Raw genomic sequence first — 24,087 nt, 5'->3', positions numbered from 1 at the left:
ATTCGTACTTTAGCCTCCTTAGCTTGTTAACTGTTTAGTTGTTCACTAAACATGAAATCAGATAATAAAGATTAGTGCAATAGATTCTATATTTTCTATCCATTGCATTTTTGCATCTGAAAATAAGAAAAATGGTAATGAAATGCATAATGAACTGAATAATAAAATCTAATTATCTATGTAGTAGCTTTAAGGTTGACAAGTATTTATATATATGAGTTCATGAGGCTCAGACAAAGTGTACAGCTATCAAGTGACAGAAACTGGATTCAGCTCCTGACTTCAAGTTCAGTGATTTCAAATCGACACTACCTCTCTGGGGAGGAAGGGGAGAAGTGGAAAGAAGGGATGCCAGAAAAGAAAGTTAGGAAAGATAGAAAGAGAAAAGAGGAAAGGGATAGGGAGTAGTAAGAAATCGATAGGGAGGGATAAGAACCATTAATTCTGGGGTGGGTGGGAGGAATGGGGGTGGGGATGGCGAATTAACTGAAAGCCAGGTTACTGGCCAAGCAATTGGCGGCACCAGGAGGAGGAGGAGGAGAGGAAGGAGGGGTTTGGCAAAGGGCAAAGGCAGGGCAAAATATAAAAGGAAGATGACACTAACTGGCTAATACTATCACTAACCTGCAACAGAAGGCAGTTTGAAGAGTTAATAACAACAACAAGAAACAACAAACACCAAAGGGAGTTAAGTGCCGGAAACTGGGTCTGGCTCAGAGGTGGAGCTGGAAAGTGACCAGACCCCATCCGCCGGTACCAGTACTGGGACCTTGAAGCCAACTTGATCAATCCGCAGAAGTGCCTGGGTCCCCAGCAGCCTCAGAAATGAGTGAACTGTACAGCAAAGCCGAGACCATCTTGCTCCGGAAAAAATACCTCGGGTGAGATGCTGGGCGCAGACCAACTTGGGTTGGGGGGGGGGGGGGGGCGGGGGGGGAGTAGATTGACGGAAAGTACGCAAAGAACTGCTATGCCACAGACGGGCACTGCTGGGGAATGGGGACAGGACCCTAAGCCCTCTGCAGCCTCTCTCTCCCCGACGGTCGGAAGAGATGAAATGGGAGTGGTCTCGGGTGGCCAAGGCTGAATGAAAATCTGAGCACCCACTCCCAAGTAGAGCCCGGGTGCCGCAGCCTCGCCGTCCCCAGCCGAGCGCCCGCTGCATGCTGCATACCTGCACACCGGCATAGGAGAATAGCTACCCCGCATTTGTTAATACCTGCCCAACCCGGGTTGGGGGTACAGGGGTGGGGTGGGGATGGATTGCGCGAGCGCGCGCGCACACACACACACACACACACACACACACACACACACACACACACTCCACCTCAGTCTCAGGGGTGGGGTGGGGATGGATTGCGCGAGCGCGCGCGCACACACACACACACACACACACACACACACACACACACACACACACACTCCACCTCAGTCTCCAAGACTCAGTCCCGAGCCCAGTGGCGAACGGTCCCTGCTCCAGACTCTGCTCCAGGAACAGGGCTAAGTCAGCTTCTCTCTAGGAAGGTAGAGGTGGCATCCCCAGCTGCCTTGCCTCGTCCTCCCCTTCTGTCTCACCCCTCCTCCTATGCCACCTAGGGCTCCCCGGGCCGGGGCCGCGCAGCTTCCCAGGGAGCCCCTGCGGGTAGACAACAGGAGCCCCGAAGAAATATACTACTCCCACCCCCACCCCCTCTTCTAGGAAACTTTCCACTAGAATCTCGAGACTCCCAGAGACGCCAGTGTGTGAACCGCACGACAACCGCTGGTCCCTCAGATGTCTTGGAGACCCAGAGCGGTCGCATTCTAATCGGGACCTTTCCTTCTCCCAGCCCCTCCCCTCCACCCCAGCGTCTAACAGTGCCTGGCACAGAGTAGGCACCTAATAAATCCTTGCTGCCTGACTACATACAACCCCCAACCCCCAACTCCTGCCCAGCAGGTATTAGGGCAAGAATAAATGGGATGGGACCAACTGGCCCGGCCAGGCAAGGCTCTGGCGTGGGGAGTACGGGATGGGAATGCCAGCCGGGTTCTAACTGTAATGCCTCCCCATCCCTTCTGTCCCGAAGTACCTTGCATTGTACATTCTTAGACATTCACGTTGTCTTCAGGGATTGTTTCATTTCTGTATTTATATAATCACCTCTCGGTACATTGCGGGAGTGCTTAAGCCATGCCTATTGATTGATGTGATTGGCACTAGTAGGTAAAGGGATTCTGTTCTCTCTCTGGGGCTATGGCTAGTAGCATGTAGTAGAGCAAGATCTTCGAGAACTTTGAATGTTCTCTAACTTTCTTCTTAGAGAAAGAAATATTCAGGCTACCGAAGCTAAAGGAGTGGTTGCCAAAGCCAGCCAAAGAGAAGCTTTGTCCTCTGAGAGCTAAGCACCAGTTTTGTTGTGTTGTTGAGGGTTTTTTTTTTTAAGGAAAAAAAAACTCACATGTTTTGGAAACAAATAATAAAAGGAAACTTGAATTTGATGAGTGAGTTCCTAATACTTGTCACAGTTCCTAGGTGACAATTGAATTTGATTTAACTAACATCTAGTAAGTGCCAGGTTATAAAGACCAAAACAACAATCAGTCTCTGTCCTCAAGGATTCTAGAGGGGAAAGACTGTAGAATTTCTTTTTATTTCTTTTTATTTTCCCCCACTTAATAGTATTTTTTTTCCAATTACATGTAAAGATAGTTTTCAACATTCCCTTTTATGATTTCGAGTTCCAAATCTTTTTCTCCCTCCGTCCACAATATGATATGCATTCTGATATAGGCTGTACAACCACAATCACATTAAACATATTACCACATTAAATACTATATTCGGCCTTAGAAATCTAGTCAAATCCCCTCATTTTACTAGTGAGGAAACTGAGGCCTTCAAAAATCATCCACTTAAAACTCCAATCCCATTCCTGATCCAAACCCAGCAGTCTTTCCTTACTAGGTCTACATGCTTTATAGTACAACAGCTAATTTAACCATGTAAGAAAAACTCAGGGACCACCCTTATCTGATAAGCCCCTTTATCTTGTTAGTGACTTTCCTACTGTTTCATTTGCTTCTATTCCCTCATCACATCATTCCTAGAATACATGTGTAGATATACATACACACACAAATATGTATATATGTATATATGTATATATCTGCTTCGTTCATTCATTTATGAGAGAATGTAGTAGAGAACTGGCTCCAAAGCCAGAGAGGACCTGGGTTCGATTGTTCTGTCTCTGGCACTCCTGGCTGTGTAACCCTGCACAAACCACTTAACCACACAATGATGTAGTCAACTTTTTATGACTAAGTTGAAGAGCAGGTGCTGAACTACAGTGATTGCATTCCCTCACTTGGGAGTTCTCTAGACCAAGGTAATCAAAGGTCCACTCCCTATTCTTAATAGATTCACATGTGCTCTGATAATGTTCAACACCAGCATAAATGTACAGCCCCACCTATCTTGTCTACAATTTTTTTTGAGGCAATCAGAATTAAGTGACTTGCCCAAACTCACACAGCTAGTAAGTGTATGAGGCTGAATTTGAACTCAAGTCATCCAGACCCCAGGGCTGGAACTCTGTACACTAAGCCACCTAGCTGACCCTATTAATGTCTTAAGGAAAGGTTACCTTCTATTCACATGAATAAGAAAAGTTTCTAGGCAGTTAATAGAATGGAAGTTCATTTTATAATTGTTCATTGTAGGCAGGGTGGCATGGTGGATAACAAGCTGATCTTGCACTTGGGAAGATGTGGGGTTCAAGTCCTGCCTCAGATACTAATTGTTGTGTGACCCTGAGCAAGTCATTTAACCAGTCAACAAACATTAAGTAACCTCCCGGAGCCAGGAACTGTGTTGAGCACTGGGGGTACAAAGAAAGGCAAAAACAGTCCCTGCCCTTGAGAAGCTCAGACAACCAGCAAAGAATTGTGTGTGAACTGATACATACAGAATAAACCTGGGATAATCAGTAGAGGGAAGGCATTAGCATCACGGTTTATCCCAGAATCCCAGATGATACCCTGGGATTCTCTTAATGAACCATGCATAGGCTTTTTGTGAAATTTGTCAGTTTTAATCATTTTAATTATTAATTAATCATTTTCATTTGCAAGCTGCAAAATTAGTGCTGTTCTGTATCGACCAGGAAGTTTCTATACCCAGGAGCTCCACAGAAATTAATGGTCTGGAGCGGGGGATTGCTGCCTTTAAAGTATATGTTTTATGTGTTGTTGCTGTTGTCGTTTAATCATTGCCATGTCCAACTTTCCCGTGACCCCAGTTTGGACTTTTCTTGGCAAAGATACTGGAGTGGTTTGCCACTTCCCTCTCTAGCTCATTTTACAGATGAGGAAACTGAGGCAAATGGGGTTAAGTGACTTGCCCAGGGTCACACAGCTAGTAAGTGTCTGAGGCTGGGTTAGAACTCAGGAAGATGAGTCTTCCTGACTCCAGGCTTGGCACTCTACCCACTGCGTACTCTGTCAAGCTATAGGTTTGACTCTGTCCTCTGAAGTACTTTCCAGTTTTGAGACTGTCTCTGTCTCCATAATTCTGAGTAATGGCTGCCAGACCAAGATTGCTTTTCTGTCATGATTTTTAGGCCATCCTGTAAAGTTTTCTTCGCCAAAGACCCCCTCAAGATAGTTCGGGCCAAGGGCCAATACATGTTTGATGAAAATGGGGAACAATACCTGGACTGCGTCAATAATGTTGCGCATGGTGAGTGCAAAGGAATCCATTTCGTGGCCAGGGCAGATTTATGGGAGCTAATCTATGTTCCCTCAGCGGTCAGTGGTTCCTTCAGGGACTGAAGGCTAACCAATGGCACTGGCCAGTACCACTTGGCTCGGCCAAGGGTTGGAAAGGGGAAACAACCACATTTCTCTGTGCTACTTGGTTCTTGCCTGCATTCCCAGGCATTGGGAATTGTAATGAGTTTCCTGGGCTTTTTGTTTCCTAAATTTCAGTGGGACACAGCCACCCAGAAGTGATCAAGGCTGCCGTGGAACAGATGGAGCTGCTAAATACAAATTCCCGATTCCTCCATGACAGCATTGTCGAGTATGCCAAACGCCTTTCCGAAACTCTGCCAGAGAAACTCTCTGTTTGCTATTTTGCTAATTCAGGGTATGTTTCAGGATTGGTTGGTTTGTTTTCTTTTCATCCTATCTTCTCACCCCTTCCCATTTTATTTCTTTCATAAATGGATCACCAATTGTGTTCTCAGGTCCATACATTCCTGAAAGTGACTGTAGATTATTTCCTAGAGTATATGGAACACCTGATGAAATACCCAAATACTTTGAGAACATCCTAGGCTGATAATTTGCCGATTGGCATTTGGCAAGCCAGTACAGTTCCATTCAACAAACATTTATTAAAATCTTAGTATGAACCAACCATTGTGCTAACTGCTCAGCATAAAGACAGAAATAAAACAGATCCTGCCCTCAAGGAGTTCACGTTCTATTAGAGAGAAGCTATTTTTTTTTCTTTTGGTGAGGCAGTTGGGGCTAAGTGACTTGCCCAGAGTCACACAGCTAGTGAGGGTTATATATTTGAGGCTGGATTTGAATTCAGGTCCTCCTGACTCCAAGAGCAGAGCTCTATCTACTGTGCCACCTAGCTACCCCCCAATAAGCTATTTTTTTAAGTAGCTCAGTTTCCTCAGTTATCCAGTGGAGAGAAAAAGGTAAGATGTTACTGATACTTAAAGTCATCTTGGGCACTATATTTAATTTAATAAAAGTTGTGTCAAAGATAACAATGTGTAGTGTTCATGTTGGTAAGCATAACCAGTCAAAGTCTGCCCAGAAATAATTAGTACTTCTTGGGCAGGATAGGGAATAGTCAGAGATCTGATGGAAATTCTCATCAATATAGGAATAAGGGATTTTATGAAAATGGGAGAAAGAAAGCTACTCAACAGATTATAACTTCTGTGAGACACTTCTTTGCAGTCAGTCTGGCATATTCCACAAGCACTGAAATATAGCTTAAAGAAATCCAAATTATTAGGTTCCTTTAATTTCTAAAAGTCTATTTCCATGATTTTGTGGTTCATGATTTCTTTAAGACATTCCAGAATGAAGTGCTTATTTAACCATAAACTTTCTTTCCTTGTAAAGAATTTCAAGACAGCTCTAGGATCTAAATTACAGTTGTGAAGCATTCTTGTCTTGACTCTCAATCTCTAGAGATTCATATGCTGATGGAGATGCATAAGTGAAATGATTTCATGAAGTCCTTATCTCTGATGCCCAGCATCTCTATCCGTGTGACTTTCTAAGAATCTCCAAAAGTTTGCCTTTTTTTTTTTTAAAGTTCCAAGCAGCATCTAACAGCAAAACACTGGCCCCAGAGATGGGAGATATTACTTCTTCCTTTACGGGCAGCCAAGTGGAATAGTGGCTAGAGTATCTAAGCCTAAACTCAGGAAGATGAGCCTTCCTCAGACAACTTACTATCTGTGTGACACTGAGCAAGTCATTTAACCCTGTTTGCCTCAGTTTCCTCACCTGTAAAATGCGCTGAAGAAGGAAATGGCAAACCACTCCAGTATCTTTGCCAAGAAAACCTCAAATGGGGGGGGGGTCACAAAATTTGGATACAACTGAATAACAACTTCTTTTAATGTAATATCTTTAGGTTCTATGAAGGTGAAGGAAGTAGGGAGCAATTATTATCACCTCCATTTCATAAGAAAATGAAACAACTAGTATTGGCCTGACACAACTTACCCTTGATAATCACAAATAGGAACAGAATTTGTACTTCCCACTGTTGGAAGCAAGCTTAACAAAGCCCTCTTATTGTTCTAAATGTTATCTTTACTGTTGTGGGTGGGTAAGGCTGAAAACGGATTAACAGTATTCCTTTGCTTAAATATGTCTGCCTCCATATCACTGCTGAAGCAAAATAACCAGAAATGTATGAGGCAGCATGACGTAGTAGATAAGACCAGGGTTCAAGTCATATCTCAAACACTTATTAGCTGTGTGACCCTAGGTAAGCCACTCAACTTCTGGCACCCAGTTCCCTCATCTGTAACTGAGGGGTTCAGATTCAGTAGTTTCTAAATTCCCTTATATGTTTAAATCCATAATCCCAATGGTCTTTTGATAGGAGTCAGAAAGACCTAGGAGTAGATTCTAGTCCTGCCTCTGACATATATTGGATTTTTGACTCTTGGTAAGTCTCCTAACTTGCTCCCAGGTAACTTTCTGAGGCTACTTGTTACAAAGCAGGTGCTAATCTGCATTGGCAATGCGAGCATCTTCATTGTAAATTACATGTACCAAATAGAATTCCAAATCTAATGAAAGAAAGGAGAGGAGAGAAAGAAAAAAAAAGGAAGGAGGGAGGGAGAAAGAAAGAAAGAAAGAGAAAGAAGAAAGGGAGAGAGAGGGGAGGGAGGAAGGAAGAAAGAGGAGGAAAGAAGGGAAGAAGGAAGGGGAGGAGAGAGGAAAGAAGGGAGGAAGGAAGGGAAGGAAGAAGTAAATGATTGTTTTACAGCAACTACAACTGAGGCATAGGGATCTGAAATGCATATTGTTGTGCACATTATAACCTTAGTTGGAATTGTAGTCAGTGTTGTTGTGCTTTTCTTAGCTGATAATAATTAAAATAAAATGTGATGTTTATATGGAGGACCCAAATGGGGATCAAGAAATAGAGCCAATGCTTTGTTTGATGATGAACTATCCCCTTTTATGGAATATCCATGTTTAGCATCAAGTCATACCACTAAGACACAATTCCATCTAGCACTTTATTTTGTAATAGACTTGTTTCTTTCTTTCTGCAAACACTTGAGTAAACAATTACGTGAACGAGTATATCCAAAAGGACCGTATGTCACCTGCAACCCTAATGTGTTTCTTTCTAGATCCGAAGCCAATGATCTTGCCTTACGCCTAGCCCGGCAATACAGAGATCACCAAGATGTGATCACACTTGACCAGTGAGTATGCAATGAAACAATTATGAATGAATCCAGCTGGTTTTTCTGCACTGCTTTGAGTTAGAGTAGAAGACAAAGCTACATATTAATTTTACTATGTCTTAATAGACATCTCACTATAGTAAGTAAAGGGTGGATATCAGATTTAATGTCTATTTTTTTTTATTAATTGTGGATTTGCAAGACCAGTACCATAGAAGTTGTTTTAATTCCTAAGGACTTACTTGAAAAAAAGGGTAAGCTGACACCAGGGGTATAGTAGTGCTTTGCTTATAATATTTGGACCTCCTGAACCAAATAACTAGGACTTTCATTGCTACACATAACTTAGGGAGCAGGTGAGGGGAGCAAATGTTTTTCTACTCAATCATTATTTTTAAAATATACAGTTTTATTTAAATTATAAACTACTATATAGTCCACTTCAAGAAAAAAATTTTTTTTTTTGGTGAGGCAATTGGCATTAAGTGACTTGCCCAAGGTCACACAGCTAGTAAGTGTCAAGTGTTTGGTCTGAGGTCGGATTTGAACTCAGGTCCTCCTGACTTCAGGCCTGGTGCTCTATCCACTGCATCCCCTAGCTGCCCAAGAAAGATTTTGAAGGAAAAATATATATGTACATATATGTATATTGGTATAAACTGAAAAAGGAATGCACATAATTATTATATAAAATAAATATTTGCTGTTCACTTTTTTGCATTTTCTTATGCAAATATAAACATTCTATTCAAGTTCATCCCCACCAGTCTCAGTCTTTATCACGCTTAGTGTGTCTCTGTCTTTTCACAATGTTCTTCTTTACTATCTATCCCAAACAAAGGACAGCAATCTTAGAAGTCACACTTCATAAATTGAGGAAATACTCTTTCTTATACAGTTAAAATCCTGTTGCAGGGGTAGCTAGGTGGCACAGTGGAGAGAGCACAGACCCTGGAGTCAGGAGGACCTGAGTTCAAATCTGGCCTCTGACACTTGACACTTACTAGCTGTGTGACCCTGGGTGAGTCACTTAACCCCAATTGCCTCACCAAAAAAACCAAAACAAAAACCTGTTGCACAGTAGATCCACCAATAAAATCTTTTTTTTTCAGTTGATATAGAAGCATGCCTCTCCCTGCCCCTGCCCTCAACAAAAGCTAATCAGAGAGCACAGTTGGCAAGTTGCCTTCCAGTGATTTATTCACAACCACCGTTTTCTTTGTAATTTAAACATACTTAGTGACTGTTGAACTCCAAGTAATAACTATGTAACTCTGTCTTATCTCCTGGGTAACCGTACAAAAAAGAGGATTGAGATGATCACCCACATACATAGTCAATTCATTCAAATTATTGATGAAAGAGAGTGTTATTTTCAGACTTAGTATATTGAAATTCCACACATACATATATGTACACATATACACACAAACATATGTACATATGTACACATATACGCACATACACATATATACACATACATCTACTTAGCTATCTATAACCATACTCACATATACACATACTTTCATATGCATTTATGTAAGACTATACTATTATTTGTTCTGTTTCTCTGGGGGGCGGATAATGTCTTCCTTCCTAAGTCCAAGTCTTTCTATATTTTTCTAAGTCCACCAACTCATTTCCTGTACCACAGCAATATTCCAACCTTATACCATCTAGTTATTTTAAACAGTCTAAAACAATATTGATTAATACAGCTGACATAGTGTAGTTTCCCTATTTTTCTGTTTTGATTAACTCGATTTTAGCTTTAACTTTGTCTGACATCATGATTACTACTCCTGCTTTTTTCCTAATAAATTCTATTTCTGATTTTCATTTTATGTTTGTGCATGTCTCTTATTTTCTATCCCTTCTGACTCTTCTACTTTACTTCTACCTGCTTCCTTGCCCTCCTATTACTTAACCTACCCCATCCAAAAGATCCCTCCATTATCATCTACCCCGCTGTTGATGTAGACACCCTTCTATACCCCTCCTTTTTCTATTTCCTCACCCAATTACTTCTAAAAATCCTTCCCCCTTCCTATCTCCCTTAGTATTTTTTTCTTTCTGAATTTAGAAGATTTTTATACATATATATAAATAATACATATGTATTATAATAATACATATGTATAATACAAATATACATATGTATATATAAAATACATATTTCCCTCTTGAACCCATTCCTGATGAGACTAGGGTTCCAGAACCACCAGCCCTCCTCCCCCACCTAATTCCTCTGTGTCAGTTTTTCTCATATCTCATTTGTATAAGACAATCACTCTTTTTACCTTTTCCTAGATGGTATTACTTTTCAGAATCATATCATACTCAGCTCTCCCCAATCTTTCTTTCAAACTACCCAATTACTAATCACAATCTTAAACATGCAGCTCACATTTCTTTGTATAAAAAGTAAACAGTCTGTCTTCGTTGAGTTCCTTGTGATTAGTCTTTGACATTTACCTTATATTTCTCTTGGATCTTGTATGTCAAATTTTCTTTTAAGTTCAGGTCTTTTTGCAATAAGATCCTGAAATTCTGACAGTTCATTGAATGCCTTTTTTTTTGTTGTTCAGGATTGTGCTTAACTTTGTTGGGTATGATATTTTTAGCTGCAACCCCAGTTCTTTTGCTCTTCCATATATGGTGTTCCAAAACCTGCAATCTTTTAGTGTAACCACTGCTAGGTCTTATGTGACTCTGATTGTGGCTCCACCATATTTGAATTGTTTTCTTGTTGTTCCTAATATTTTCTCCTTGAGCTGGGGGTTTTGGAATCTAGCTATAATATTCCTGGAGGTTTTCTTCATAGGATCTCTTTCAGGTAGTGATTGGTGGATTCTTTTTTCTATTTCTACTTTCCTCTCTTGTTCTAATACTTCAGGACACTTTATTATTTCTTGTATTATCGTGTCAAGATTCTTTTTTTGATCTTAGTTTCAAGTAGTCCAATTATTCTTATGTTTTCTCTTCTTGATCTGTCCTCCAGATCAGTTGTTTTTCTTATGAGATATTTCACTTTCTCTTCTTTTTTTTATTCTCTATATTTTGTTTTGTTATTTTTTGCTCTCTTACAACTCCACTGGCTTCCCCTTGCCCAATTCTGATTTTCAATATGTATTTATACATATTGCTGAAGAGGCCAAGGGAAAACAATTGCCAACTTGACCATGTTAAGCAGGGTGTGCTGCCTAGAATCGGGTGCTATTTTCTTCATTTTTTCTTGATTATGGAATAACATTAATTCATTTAAATTAATTCTAATATTAGAAGAAAACTTCCCTCAAAGTTGTGTGTGTTACTCTTCCTTTTAGTGCCTACCATGGTCATGTTTCTTCTTTGATTGAAATCAGTCCATATAAATTCCGAAAAGGCAAAGACATCAAAAAAGAATTTGTACATGTAGTAAGTATATATATTAATCTCACCTACCCTAGGAAATAGGATTGCACTTTGACCTGCCACCTTCACTGAGATTAATTTCTGGGGGTGGCTACTATTAATGTGTCATTGAGTCTTGTTTGTCATTTTCCTTGCTGGGATGTACAACCTCATTATTCTCCTTAAGCCTGAGTTGTTTTATCACAACTTAACACAAAATGATGTCGATTAAAAAAAAAAAACTGTGATCCTATAATTTGCAATATTCTTTAAAAGTATTTAATAACTAAGGATTGTTTCCCTTCTTTGTGCTCTCAAAAGAACAATTGTGTCTTTCTTTTTCCATAATTTTAAGGTTTGGAAGTAATGCTTTGTAGTTAAAGGACTCATCAGTTAGCTAAAATGAGCATTAACGCTTCTCCTCTTTCCTCCTCTCTCCCCCCACCTCATGGTAGACAGTATGTTACAGTGGAAAAGGCAATGGCTCCAGAGTCAGAAGCTGTTTCTGTTGTTGAATCATTTCAGTTGTATCTGACTCTCCATGATCCTGTTTGGGGTTTTCTTAGTGGAGATACTAGATTGGTTTGCCATTTTCTTTTCCAGCTCATTTCACAAATGGGGACATTGAGGCAACCAGGGTTAAGTGACTTGCCCAGAGTCACACAGCTATTAAAGGTCTGAGGTCACATTTGAACTCGGGAAGATGAGCCTTCCTGACTCCAGGCCCAGCTCCCTATCTAGGTGGCCTAATGCCACCTAGCTGCTCAGAGTCAGAGGACATGGGTGCACATCTTGTCTCTGTACCTGCATAAGCTTAGGCCATTAAAGTTTCTGGGACCTCAGTTTCTTCATGTATGAATCAGGGGAATTAGAGTAGGTGTCCTCTGAGGCTTCTTCCAGATCTAAATTTTAGGTTCCTATCACCTATAACACAATACATGGGGCTCAATGGCCCTTACAGCTCTACATCTATGATTCTATACAAAAGTCATGCTAAATGTTTAGGGTAGAAAACCTATCTCTTGATGCTTTCAGGCACCAGCTCCAGATACCTACCGAGGAAAATATCTGGAGGACCATCCAGATCCAGCTGGTGCTTATGCAGACGAAGTGAAGAAAATTATCGAAGAAGCCCAGAAAAATGGGCGTAAGGTTTGTATAGACATATAGATATTTTATATATGTATGTGTGTGTGTGTGTGTGTGTGTGTTGACACTATAGACATAATTTAACATCTTTCATACTTGGTTTGAAAAGAGACTTGAGGGGAGGGGAGTTGAGGGGAAAACCAAATTTTATGGACCTAAATTTTCATTAGATTCTTTTATGACATCCTTTTTGGATTTTCATTGGTACAAACTACAAAAGGCAGGGCACTTAGGCTTGGGATTTCACCAGTATAGAAGACTCCTGCCATGACCACTACTTTCTCCCCATTGCAGTGTGAGATCATGCTCTGGGGGTCAAAGTGCTAGGCAAATGGCACCTCCATGTCTCTTCTCCATGGTGCATCTCTAGCCTACCAAAAAGAGCAAGGGTGAGGACCCCCAAGATGCTGGGAGGGAAAGTATCCACTCCAGTAGAGAATGGCACCCAGAGCTAATGTTGTCTTGAGGAGGGGACATAATGACTCCTAGATTCCAGGGCCAAACTAGGTTTCAGACAAAGATTTTAGGGAATCCTAAGAACTGGCTCAGCCTTTGGAAACTAGGGAAGATCTAGACCTGGTCAGATCCTCTACAAAGTCTGCAGGAGAAGCCTATCAATGTGGACCTGACCTGTCTCCATAATATAGCGGAGAGGGTGCTGGACTTAGAATCAGGATTCAAATGGGGTTCAAATCCTAACTGTGATCTTTCGTAGTTGAGACCCTGACTAAGCCCCCTAACATCTCAGAATCTCAGGGAATTCCATAGGATTGCCTAGTACATCACAGAGCAATGCTGATGAAATCACAGACCAGTCCTAGGAGGACATAAGTCATCTTATAGACTAGATCAAGAATTCTTTTTTTTCATTTGTTTTTTTGGTTTTTTTAGGCAATAGGGGTTAAGTGACTTGCCCAGGGTCACACAGCTATGGATCAAGAATCCTTAACCTGGAATATGTGACCTGTTTTAAAAATATTTTGACAACTATTTCCATAGAATTGGTTTCTTTCATAATCCTGTGTATTTTATTTCATTATGCATATGAAACATTACCCTGAAAAGGGCTCCACAGGCTTTACTAGACTACCAAAGGGGTCCAGGACACAAAGGCTATGAACCCCTGACCCAGATGTAATATGTAGCATTTGGGGCTTTAAAAAAAATTATACTTATTACTAACAGAGAGTCTTCTCGTCTTCCTCCTTCTCCTTCTCTTTCTCCTGCATCTTCCTTCCCGTTTCTCCTTGCCCTTCTCCTGCATGTTTTCTTCTAGGTCTTGGCACTGTATACCAGCAGCAGAAAAAAAAAAGTTGTCCAAGAGGTGAAAGTCGTGCTTGCTCTTGGGATCTTCCTACTTTTTGACTATAATGTCAAATATAACATCCATTTCTTTATACATACATTACTGATCAGCAGTGTTTCCAGGAAGACTGCACTCTAAGTACTTTGCAAACCTTAACGTGTGCTATAAATGTTAGCCATAATTACTATTAGAGAGGCAGTTTGGCATAGTAAATAGAGACATGGCCTTAGAACTAAGAAGATCTGGGTTCAAGTTTATTCTCTGATAATTGCTGGCTATATGACCTCGGGCAACCAATTCACTTAACTTCTGAGTGTTCTAGACAAGTCTTGAGGATTATAAATTGCAGAGAAGCTGCCAATCTGCATTGACTATTTCCTCATATGGAAATTTTCTATACCAAATGCAATAGTAAGCCCAGTGATCATCAGCATCATTATCATCATCCTAACTGTGTAGAGAGAAGGCAATTCAAATTTGCTTTCATGGATTGGCATTATTAGTGCTACATATTTTCAAAATGTGTTCAGACTCAGTGCACTATAATGATGCCTCTGAGTAAAAATTAAATTTGTAAATATCAAATGCTCCTTTTTTGTCCCCCATGCCCCATGGTTGATGATGCAGCCCTTTGAGACTGCACTGAATTGGTGACCCATGCCTCACGCCTTGTGCTTGATAGACTCCTAATGAGAGCTTTTTCCATGGAATCATTGTATGGCTTCTTTGTCCTGCCTGTAGTGTTCTCTTTTCCATCACATTCTTGAAGTTAGCTGATTTGTAAGGAAAACCATTCTGGTCACTGGGCATACAAGAGGGAGACAATCAGCTCAACAGACTCTGATTTCATCTCCTTTCATGTAGATTGCTGCTTTTATTGCTGAATCCATGCAGAGCTGTGGAGGCCAAGTCATTCCACCAGCAGGCTACTTCCAGAAAGTGGCAGAGTATGTATTGGACTTGGGGGCACACTGAACATTGTGACAATCGCCAACTGGAGACTGTTTTTGCCAATTTTGGTTTTCTTTACTCTCCAAAATTGTAATAGTCATTTTACCTGGTGCAAATCAAATCACAATTCATTTAGTAAGCTTACACTAAGATGCGATGCATCCTCACATTTTAATATAGAAATCCAGTAATTGTCTCGCAAAGCAATTGGGGAAAACTATCATCTTTTTTGATAACCATGGCTGCCTTTATAGAATCTCGAGAGTCTTTTTGTTTTATTTTGTTTTTTTCATCATGTCCCTTTGCTTTTCAGATATGTCCGCAAAGCAGGGGGTGTGTTCATAGCTGATGAAGTTCAAGTTGGTTTTGGTAGAATTGGGAAACATTTTTGGAGCTTCCAGATGTGTGGTGAAGACTTCGTACCAGACATTGTTACCATGGGTAAACCGATGGGCAATGGACACCCGCTGTCTTGTGTTGTGACAACCCAGGAAATTGCAGAAGCCTTCAGTGCTTCTGGAATGGAGTATTTTAACACGGTAAATTTTATTTTCAGATATAGTTTTATGAAAGGGGAAAGTGGTATGTGCTCCTTTGTTTTCTCCAAACATGGTAAAAGGTAAAGTTAGCATTCTATCAAATTTCTTGCTTCAATTCAATATGCATTTATTGTTAGTGATTTTGAGGAAATCACTTCCTTCCTGGACCTTAGTTACCTTATCTGTAAAATGAAGGAGGCTGGAGTAGATGGCCTCTGAGGTAGATAGATTCCTTTCAGCTCAGATTGAGGATCCTGTGACTTCTTTAAGTGATGTGTGTGTGTGTGTGTGTGTGTGTGTGTGTTTTATATATCTATATATATATATGAAAGGCAATTCTATATTTATACATATGAAATTTTATATATATTACATAAATGACAATTTTATATATATGAAATTATATGACATATATATGAACATTTATATATATATATATATGAAACACAATGTTCTGGGTCCTCAAGGGTTCAAAGATGAAACCGGACACACAGTTCCTGCTATTTAGGAGCTTACAGAATAGATTGGAAATAATTTACCTCCCCCCCCCCAAAAAAAAGCCCTTTGGTGAGAAGCATGAAGACAATAAGTGCAAAGAAGAGCTCCAAGAAAAATGCTATTGGAAAATCTGAACAAGGTTCATTATCAGGCAGAGGTAAAAAGAGAATCCATTTCTGGCAGAAGAAGATAACAAACAGGAAGAAAGATGAAGAAACAGGACAGTACAGGGTAAGAACTTAGAGATTAGAATAGGCTAGTAACATAAAAATAAAAGAGTTATCCCCAAAATCCTAGCCAAACTCTGACTAGAGTATGTTAGGTACTATTTGTAGCAACTCAGCCAGCCATCTCTCCTAAGTCTTACTCTTTTTTGACGCGTTTCCATATGCTAATAAATAGTTGTCTTGTTAAACCACAGGCATAGCTGCATTTCATTTATGGATGACATGATCTTTGCATGTTTCATATCACATATAAATTCATAAATCATCTTTTAAAGCCTTTAGGTTATGAGGCACCATTTAAAAAATAACCTAAGGATACAAGACTTATGCCGTAACAGTTGCTAAACTTTTGTCCTGGGAGAGTTTTGTTGCTTTGAAGATTTATCCCTAATCACTTTTAACTTTCAGGCTTGAAAAGTTGGTGCTTGTAGAGCATAAGATAAAGAGAATTTGGTGTTGCTCAAAGTCAGATTCAAATCTAGTGAAATTAAAATCTCATAAAAGCATTAATGGGCCAGAAAAGGACATTTTAGCTTTAGCTATTGGCTTTGCCTGAAATTGCCTCGTCTCAGTCAGTCAGTGAACAAAACTTAAAAAATATTTATATTAATCTGTGACAACCAACATTTGTGCTAGATGTTGAATTATAAAAGCTTTGATGGTAAGTAAAAAGTGCCCTTCAAATTTAATCTTCACTTGCTTCTGAGCTGGAGGATTTTGACAGGATTTCTGGTAGATTAAGGGAAACCAATCATCCAACTGCTGGGTTTTGTTTTTCATTTTGTGCACAGTATGGAGGAAATCCAGTGTCCTGTGCTATTGGCTTGGCTGTCCTGGATGTAATTGAAAAGGAAGATCTTCAAGAAAATGCCACACAAGTTGGAAATTACCTAATTGAGTTACTGAACAAGCAAAAAGCAAAACATCCATTGATAGGGGATATCAGGTATGCTCATCAAGGAGGAATGGTGTGGCTAGATAATTGTTTGACAATATTTTAACCCTAGAAGTATGTTCCTAACTCAGTACCCAAAAGGTCTAAAAATAAATGGCTTTTTCTTTCATTTTACACAGTATATCTTATAGGTTATCTTAATAGTGTTCTTTAGAATATAAACTCATTGAGAATAGGGACTGTTTTTTGTAACTCTTTGTATCCCTAGTGCTTAGCACATAGTAGGTCCTTAATTGATGCTTCATGTTAATGTTGTTGTTTTAAATAACCAGCAAAGTTAAATGACAATCTGTCCTTTTCAAAAATATAAGCTGCCATCTACTAGGCACCTATTACTATTACTAGTCACTTATTAGTTGTATGACCTTGGGCAAGTAATTTAATCTCCCTAATCCTCAATTTTTTCATCTGTAAAATGAGGCTAACTCCCAATTGCTGTGAGCATAAAATGAACTAATATATTTAAAGTACTTTGTAACCATCCTCCTCCTCCTCCTCCCCCTCCTCATTATTATTATAACTATTGTCCTCAGAAGCTAAAGAAAATTGAATCATCTTTAGAGAGTCAATATGGCATGTGAATAGAGAACTGACCTTGGAATCAAGAAGATCCAGATTCAAGCCTGTTCTCTGCTACTTACTGGCTGTATGATCCTAAGCAAGTCATCATCTATGAGTAGTTCAAAAGACTTGGAAAAGGGATAAAGACTTTTCTCATTTGTTAGCTAAGTAGGAAAAAAAAACTTATTTTGAAAGAAATTGTCTCTAAAAACAATTACTAGCCTCTGACTGGTGCTGGTAACTTAAATTAGCCTGAATCTGCAATGGTTAGACATGGAAGGTCAGTGTCCCACTTTATTGCCACTAAGTGAAGGTTAAACAGAAGCATTGGGAATAATGTTGCTTTTTGGAGAAAATGAGGCATTTTCTCCTGATAGAATGAATATCTGTTCTTGCTCCATCTTTCGTAGGGGCATTGGCTTTTTTATTGGAATTGACTTAGTGAAGGACCAACAGAAAAGGACCCCCGCCACAGCTGAGGCACAACATGTCATCTATAAGTAAATATACCTTTTATTTCTGGGTCTAGTTCATCAGATCAGTTATTTGCCAATCCAACCGTGTCATTTGGAGCTTGAGAATTCTAGCCTTTGTTCCTCTTCCATCCAGGAAAAAGTCAATTACTCATCTGTTCTATGGCTGGGATTGTATGGGTATGAGAAAGAGAAAAGGGATGGGGAGGGGGTGGTACCTTTGTGTATATGTGATGCCTGACCCTCCTGGAGGAGCTCTTTGCACTTTGCATTATTACCGTTGACATTTACTTATGTCCAATATACATATTTTTCTTACCAGGATGAAAGAACAGAGAATACTTCTCAGTGCTGATGGTCCCTATAGGAATGTTCTTAAAATAAAACCCCCAATGTGCTTCACAAAGGAAGATGCTAAGCTGATGGTGGAACAACTGGATATAACTCTAACAGGTTAGTCTTGGCCATTTCCTAGGTTGTCCTTCTTTTTCATTCTCCTCTGATCCGATCTGTCCGAAATCCACCAAACTCTTCCTGTCTATGCCCACAGCTTTTTGAAGACAGAAATGCCAAAGTAAGTTTGATTTAGAAATGGAGGGGTGGGCAGAGAGGGGGAAAGAAATCTGGTAGAAAGCAATCCCATTCCAAAATAAAGACTGCACTGAGAAAAAAAAATAATTTTGCTTTTAAAATATATATTAAATGTTAAATACATTTTAAAATACATATGTCCCTTCTAGGGGAGGGGGAGGGCTTGAATTATGATTTCTTTAATATAGGGAAAAGTCATAGTGAGGGACTCTTCTGATAAACATCATCACCTGCTTTGCCTCTGAGAACTTTTGAAGAATTAAGTGATGCCCAAGATCACCCAGCTAGTATGAGTCAGAATTTGAGCTCAGATTTTTCTGATTCTAAAGCCAACTCTCTATACACTATGTCCTACTGCCTCCCAAATACATCCCTAGAATGAGGTCATTATAAATTCATGTGCTTTGGTCTCATAAAATAGGTGTATCCCCATTTGGCACAAATAATTTTGGTGCTCAGAGTTCTAGGACCCCAACTAAAGTCATTTTGCTGATTGCAACACTTTTATTCCAAAACAATGTCTGATCTTTTCCATTCAGTTTTAAAGAAAGGTCAGAAACATACACATCAGCTTCTCAGTTATTTCTCTCCTTAATATCTATTATGTAGAGTCCATAGTTCTTAGGATCACAGATCTAGAACCAGAAGGAATTAGAGGCCATACATGTCAGCTTCTCGGTTATTTCTCTCCTTAATATCTATTATGTAGAGTCCATGGTTCTTAGGATCACAGATCTAGAACCAAAAGGAATTAGAGGCCATCTATCCCAACCCCCTCATCTTACAGATAAAGAAACCGAGACACAGGGAAGTGAAAGCCTTGCCCAAGTAGTAAGTGTCAAAGGTAGGAATCAAATGAAATCCTCTGTCCTTTGGGTCCACATTCTTCTTTTGGTATTTTACCACCTCCTAGGACTAGCTCTCCTACCACTTACTTACTGATTCTGTGTTCACAGACAAACCATTAGAGAGAGTAGGGGAAGCAAATGACATACAAACCCATTCAGTGAGGTCAGTAACGTCTGAGTCCAAAGGACATGGTCTCACCAATAGGATGGACATTTTTCAAGTATATGCTGCAAAATGCTAACAACAAAAAGGGAAAGATGGCAGTTGGCCTTATAGAATATTAGAGCTAGAAGGGCTGGTCCTACCCCTTCATTGTGTAAACTGAGGCCCAGAGAAGGCAAATCACATTATAGTATCATAGATTTAGTGTTGGAAGTGCTCTTAGAGGCCATTAAGTCCAAATCCCTCATTTTACACATGAGGCAACTGAGGCACAGAGACTTGCCCATAATTACACAACTAACTAGTAAATGGCTAAGGGAAGATTTGAACTCAGGTCTAGTGCTCAACTACTAATCGACACCAGTATCACTCTATTTTGTGTTAAGTATAAACAATCAGCATTCCCAGTGAAACAATCACCTGAATTTGTCTTCATTACAATTAAAATATATAATATGCCTATTGATTTCTTTTTTAAAAATTATTTTTTTTTAGTTTTCAACATTCACTTCCATAAGATTTTGAGTTTTACATTTTCTCCTCCCCCCTCCCTGAGACAGTGTGCAATCTGATATAGTATGCCTATTAATTTCAAGGCACTGTGATAGGAACCAAGAATACAAAGATGAAATAAGATGTACTTTCTGCTTCATGGAAATCGCAGTTTAATGAAGTGGAGATAGGACTTGGAAACAAATATGATGAAAGGTAGACTGTGACAAGTGTAAAAGGAGAGGTCCAAAGTGCTTTCAGAAGATTGAGGAGGAAGAGATCTCTTTAAGTCAGGGAAATGAGGGCAGGTTTTAGGGAGAGTATAGTCCATGAATTGGGCTTTGAAGCAAAGCAAGAATCTTTCCAGGTGAAAGTATGGCAGAAATTTGTTTCAGGTACAGAGGAAGAGTGTAAGTAAATGAATGGAGACAGGAGGCCATGACAGGATGAGAACAAGGCATGATGAATAGACTAGAATAGTGGCAGGTATCTCAACTACATCTGAATCACTATTCCCCTTTTAAGCATTTTCCCCTTAATCATTAGAGTTTCCTAAAGGAAACAATCAAGCTTTCTTTTCCCCTCGCTTTTCAGAAGGATATTCTCCACAGTCTAAATCACTGATTGGAGAAAGATTCAGGACACTGCTCTCCCTTGGTAGAGAGAATCTTCATTAACACTCAGCATTTCTTTCCCTGGGACATCTCAGCCAAAGCCTTCCGAATCACAGCAGAAAACAGTAAAGGAGGTTTGGTAACTGATCTTCTAATACTGTTCTATTCTCCTTTTTGTAGTTTTAGAAGAAGCCACAGGAACCAGGACTGAAGTAAGATTCTACTTTCCTCTTTTTTTTTTTTAATGGGGGTGGAGGGTGATGAGGAATTAAAATTTTCTAATGAGATACAGTGACCAAGTCTCCCTTATGAGGCTTGTGGTTTTGTAGACACACCCAAAATATTTGCCGAATTAAAGAGCTAGTAAGGATAATTCCCTTTCTCCCCTTCAATCAGTCAAGAACATCTTAGGTTGATTAAGGGCCCCTTTCCATTGAGGAGTAAATAAAAGGAACTCTTATATTTCATCAAAAGTATCCCCTTTTGGTGTTGGGAAAGGGTTCCTATGGGATTCTAGTACAGAGAGCCTTCTGAGAGTGGATCTCAACCACAGAAAGGCCTTGATTATTTAAATGCCTGTCTTGACTCTTAGGCACCAATATATCCATCTCCAGACTCCTAAACCATAATTACCTTCACATCAGCAACAGATCAATACTGAGAAGCCAAAAGACCATTATTTTACCCTTAAATGAATTAAAGTGGAAGGCCCTAATGCAGCCAAGACCTTGCAAACTAATGGCTCTGTTATAGCATGGCCTGGTTCCTGTGTGTTTAAGGTTCTCCCAGCAGAGGGCCATTCTATAGCTACAGTCCCTGCACAGGGTCCCTGGCCAAAGACCTTGGCAAAAGGAAAGCAAAAACCTGAAAGGATTTAATGACTTGTTACTTGGATTGCAGAATCTTTCTCTGGGATTATGTCCCATTTACAATGCATATGTTTTGTGTGTACGTAGTTGTTTGTATCTTGTCTCTCCCTTGAGAAGAATGCAACCTCCTTGAGGGCAGGAATAGTATTTTTGTATCCTCAACACAGTACAGTACATGCCACAATACAAGCACTTAATAATTGCTTACTGACTCAGTGATTGAAAAGGTGCCAACCTTTTCAGAAAGAGCTGCTTGTGCCCAAGAACCCAGGGCAAATGCAGCAAAGTCAGAACCTGTTTCTCATTGAACAGAGGATGAGGTAAACTCAATGACATCCTCTCCGCAAAAAAAGATTTGCCCAGTGGAACTAGTCCTGCACCACCTGCAATGATAGCAGATGCTAGCCTGCTGACCAAGAAGAGATGTTTATAGGGCCTCTGGAATCATGGCTAAATAGGGATAGGAATTAGAACTGATTTCATTGCTACTGGAAACTGCCAGTTGGCACATTTTCAGTCAGTCAGTCAGTCAGGCAATAAATAAGCAATTAACTGCTTACAATGTGCTATGCATGCACTGTGCTAAATGTTGATGATACAAAGAAAGTAAAAACCACCATCCCTGTTCTCAAGGAGCTTACATTCTCATGGGGGAGACATACAACATACAAACAACTACATACATACATATACAGTGTAAATGGGAAGCTATCTCGGAGGGAGACTTTTTCTGCAATTGCGTAGAGCAATTAGCCCTGGTCACACAGCCAATATGTCTCAGAGTCAGGACTTGACTCCTTATTTTCCTAGTTCCAAAGCTGCTTCTTTCTCCACTACACCAGGCCTGCCTCATGACTATAAATATTGGTCAGGAAATCCTGATCTGTAAAGGAAAGGATCCTTCTCCACTAGAAACCTGGTTTATTTTACTATTCAAGTTTAAGGGACATAAGCTTGGTTCTCATTTTACAGATCAGGAAACTGAGGTCCAGAGAAGTTAAGTAAGGGACTTGCTCAAGACCACACAGGTCACAAGTGTGCATTTTCTGAAACTTTGGCTTGGATTCAAATTTAGTCAGGGAAGATTCTTATAATTAGCACAGTGTCTGGCATAGACTAAGTGCTTAATAAATACTTATATTCTCTTAGACCCATCAAGATTGGGGATGTAAACTTTTTGGATCAAATGGAATTTGCCTGAAGGAAAACCATTAGGTTTTCCAAAAATCACTCTCAAATTTGGTTCAGATACATTGTTTCACATTTATTTACATGCACAGATACATATATACATACATACACTGTTTCACATGAATTGAAATAAAATATCTGTGAAAGAGAAATGGGCATAAGGACTCACATTTAAGCTCACATTATTAGTGGTAAGTATCTATGGAAAGACCGTAGAGGAAGGGGCTCAATTCTTGTCAATTATACGGAGTAAAGCTACCTAGGGAAACTTGGTTAGCTTGGAATGATTCACTGGAATCTACTTGGGCTTGTTTTGTAGAGGCTTAATGAGGTAAGCTCAAACAATGCCAGCGACAGCACCAGTCAGGCCGGTGAAAACATCAGTAAAAAGAGAAACGGACTGTACACGGAAAAACACACAGTGCCTGGGAAAAGGATCAGGACGTGAGACTCGTGGATGCAGACAAACGGAACAGCTGGCCTTAAAAAGAAAGAGCAGAAATGCCCAGCAGTTTTCTTGGCATTTCCTGCTGTTATTAGCCTCTGCACTTAATGGTGGCACGTAGAGTGGTTGTTTTTTGTTTGGATTTGTAAATAACCTGATCAATAAGTAATATGCAAAAACCAACTGCTAATCAAAACACCTGGCCTAGGAAGTCCTTACCTTCGTGAATCTGAGTGCTTAATTTATGCTGCTGTATGTGAAATTAAAATATGTAAATCCAATATTGACTAAGTCCTATTGAACTATTCACATTTTAATGATTAATGTTAGAAGGCAAAGTTCAATAAGCTTCTCAGATTTGAAGCTTAAGAGATCTAAATAAAATTTAGCCTTCCAATGATTTAATATGTAACAGTATGTTTACAGGTTGCAATAAAATCACACATGCTAATTTTCTATCAAAAAAGTATCAAGCTTACACACACACACACACACACACACACACACACACTTCCATGCCAAACATTAACAGAAGTCTGGGTGGAAAGAAAGACAGAAAGACAGAAAGAGATAAAATTAAGAAGGTGTCTAACTTTTAAGGAGCAGATTAATGAAAACATTATTGGGGGAAAGGCCAGCAGATAGTAGATGTAGCTCTGGAAGGTACCTTAGAAGGCAGTGAAGCTGACACCTTCATTTTATAGATGAGAAAACAGCTGAATTAAGGTTAAGTGATTTGTCCAAGGTCACACAGGTAGAAAATAGCTGAGACAACATTTGAACTCAGGCCCCTGGATTCCAAAGTCTCTTTGACTACACCATGCTACTGCCCTTATTATTCAAATTAAGCATTCCACAGGGCTCGTGCTC

The 24,087-nt window shown here is 39.8% G+C and overlaps 1 protein-coding gene across 1 annotated transcript; it reads left to right on the top strand.

Moving 5' to 3' along the window:
* The first annotated feature begins 636 nt into the window (after window positions 1–636).
* On the top strand, window positions 637–23,498 carry ETNPPL (ethanolamine-phosphate phospho-lyase). The gene is made up of 13 exons (XM_027837544.1): window positions 637–881; window positions 4,608–4,726; window positions 4,975–5,134; window positions 7,896–7,970; window positions 11,279–11,369; window positions 12,381–12,497; window positions 14,665–14,747; window positions 15,065–15,290; window positions 16,807–16,961; window positions 17,942–18,031; window positions 18,327–18,457; window positions 20,893–20,924; window positions 23,092–23,498. Exons 1-13 carry the CDS (start codon window positions 826–828, stop codon window positions 23,218–23,220), a joined length of 1,464 nt encoding a protein of 487 aa, XP_027693345.1. The 5' UTR covers window positions 637–825; the 3' UTR covers window positions 23,221–23,498.
* The last annotated feature ends 589 nt before the right edge of the window (window positions 23,499–24,087 follow it).

Source organism: Vombatus ursinus, unplaced genomic scaffold (genome assembly GCF_900497805.2).
Source record: "Vombatus ursinus unplaced genomic scaffold, bare-nosed wombat genome assembly UNPS02014821.1, whole genome shotgun sequence".
Lineage (NCBI taxonomy): Eukaryota > Metazoa > Chordata > Mammalia > Diprotodontia > Vombatidae > Vombatus > Vombatus ursinus.
This window is presented reverse-complemented; position numbering and strand designations above follow the sequence as displayed.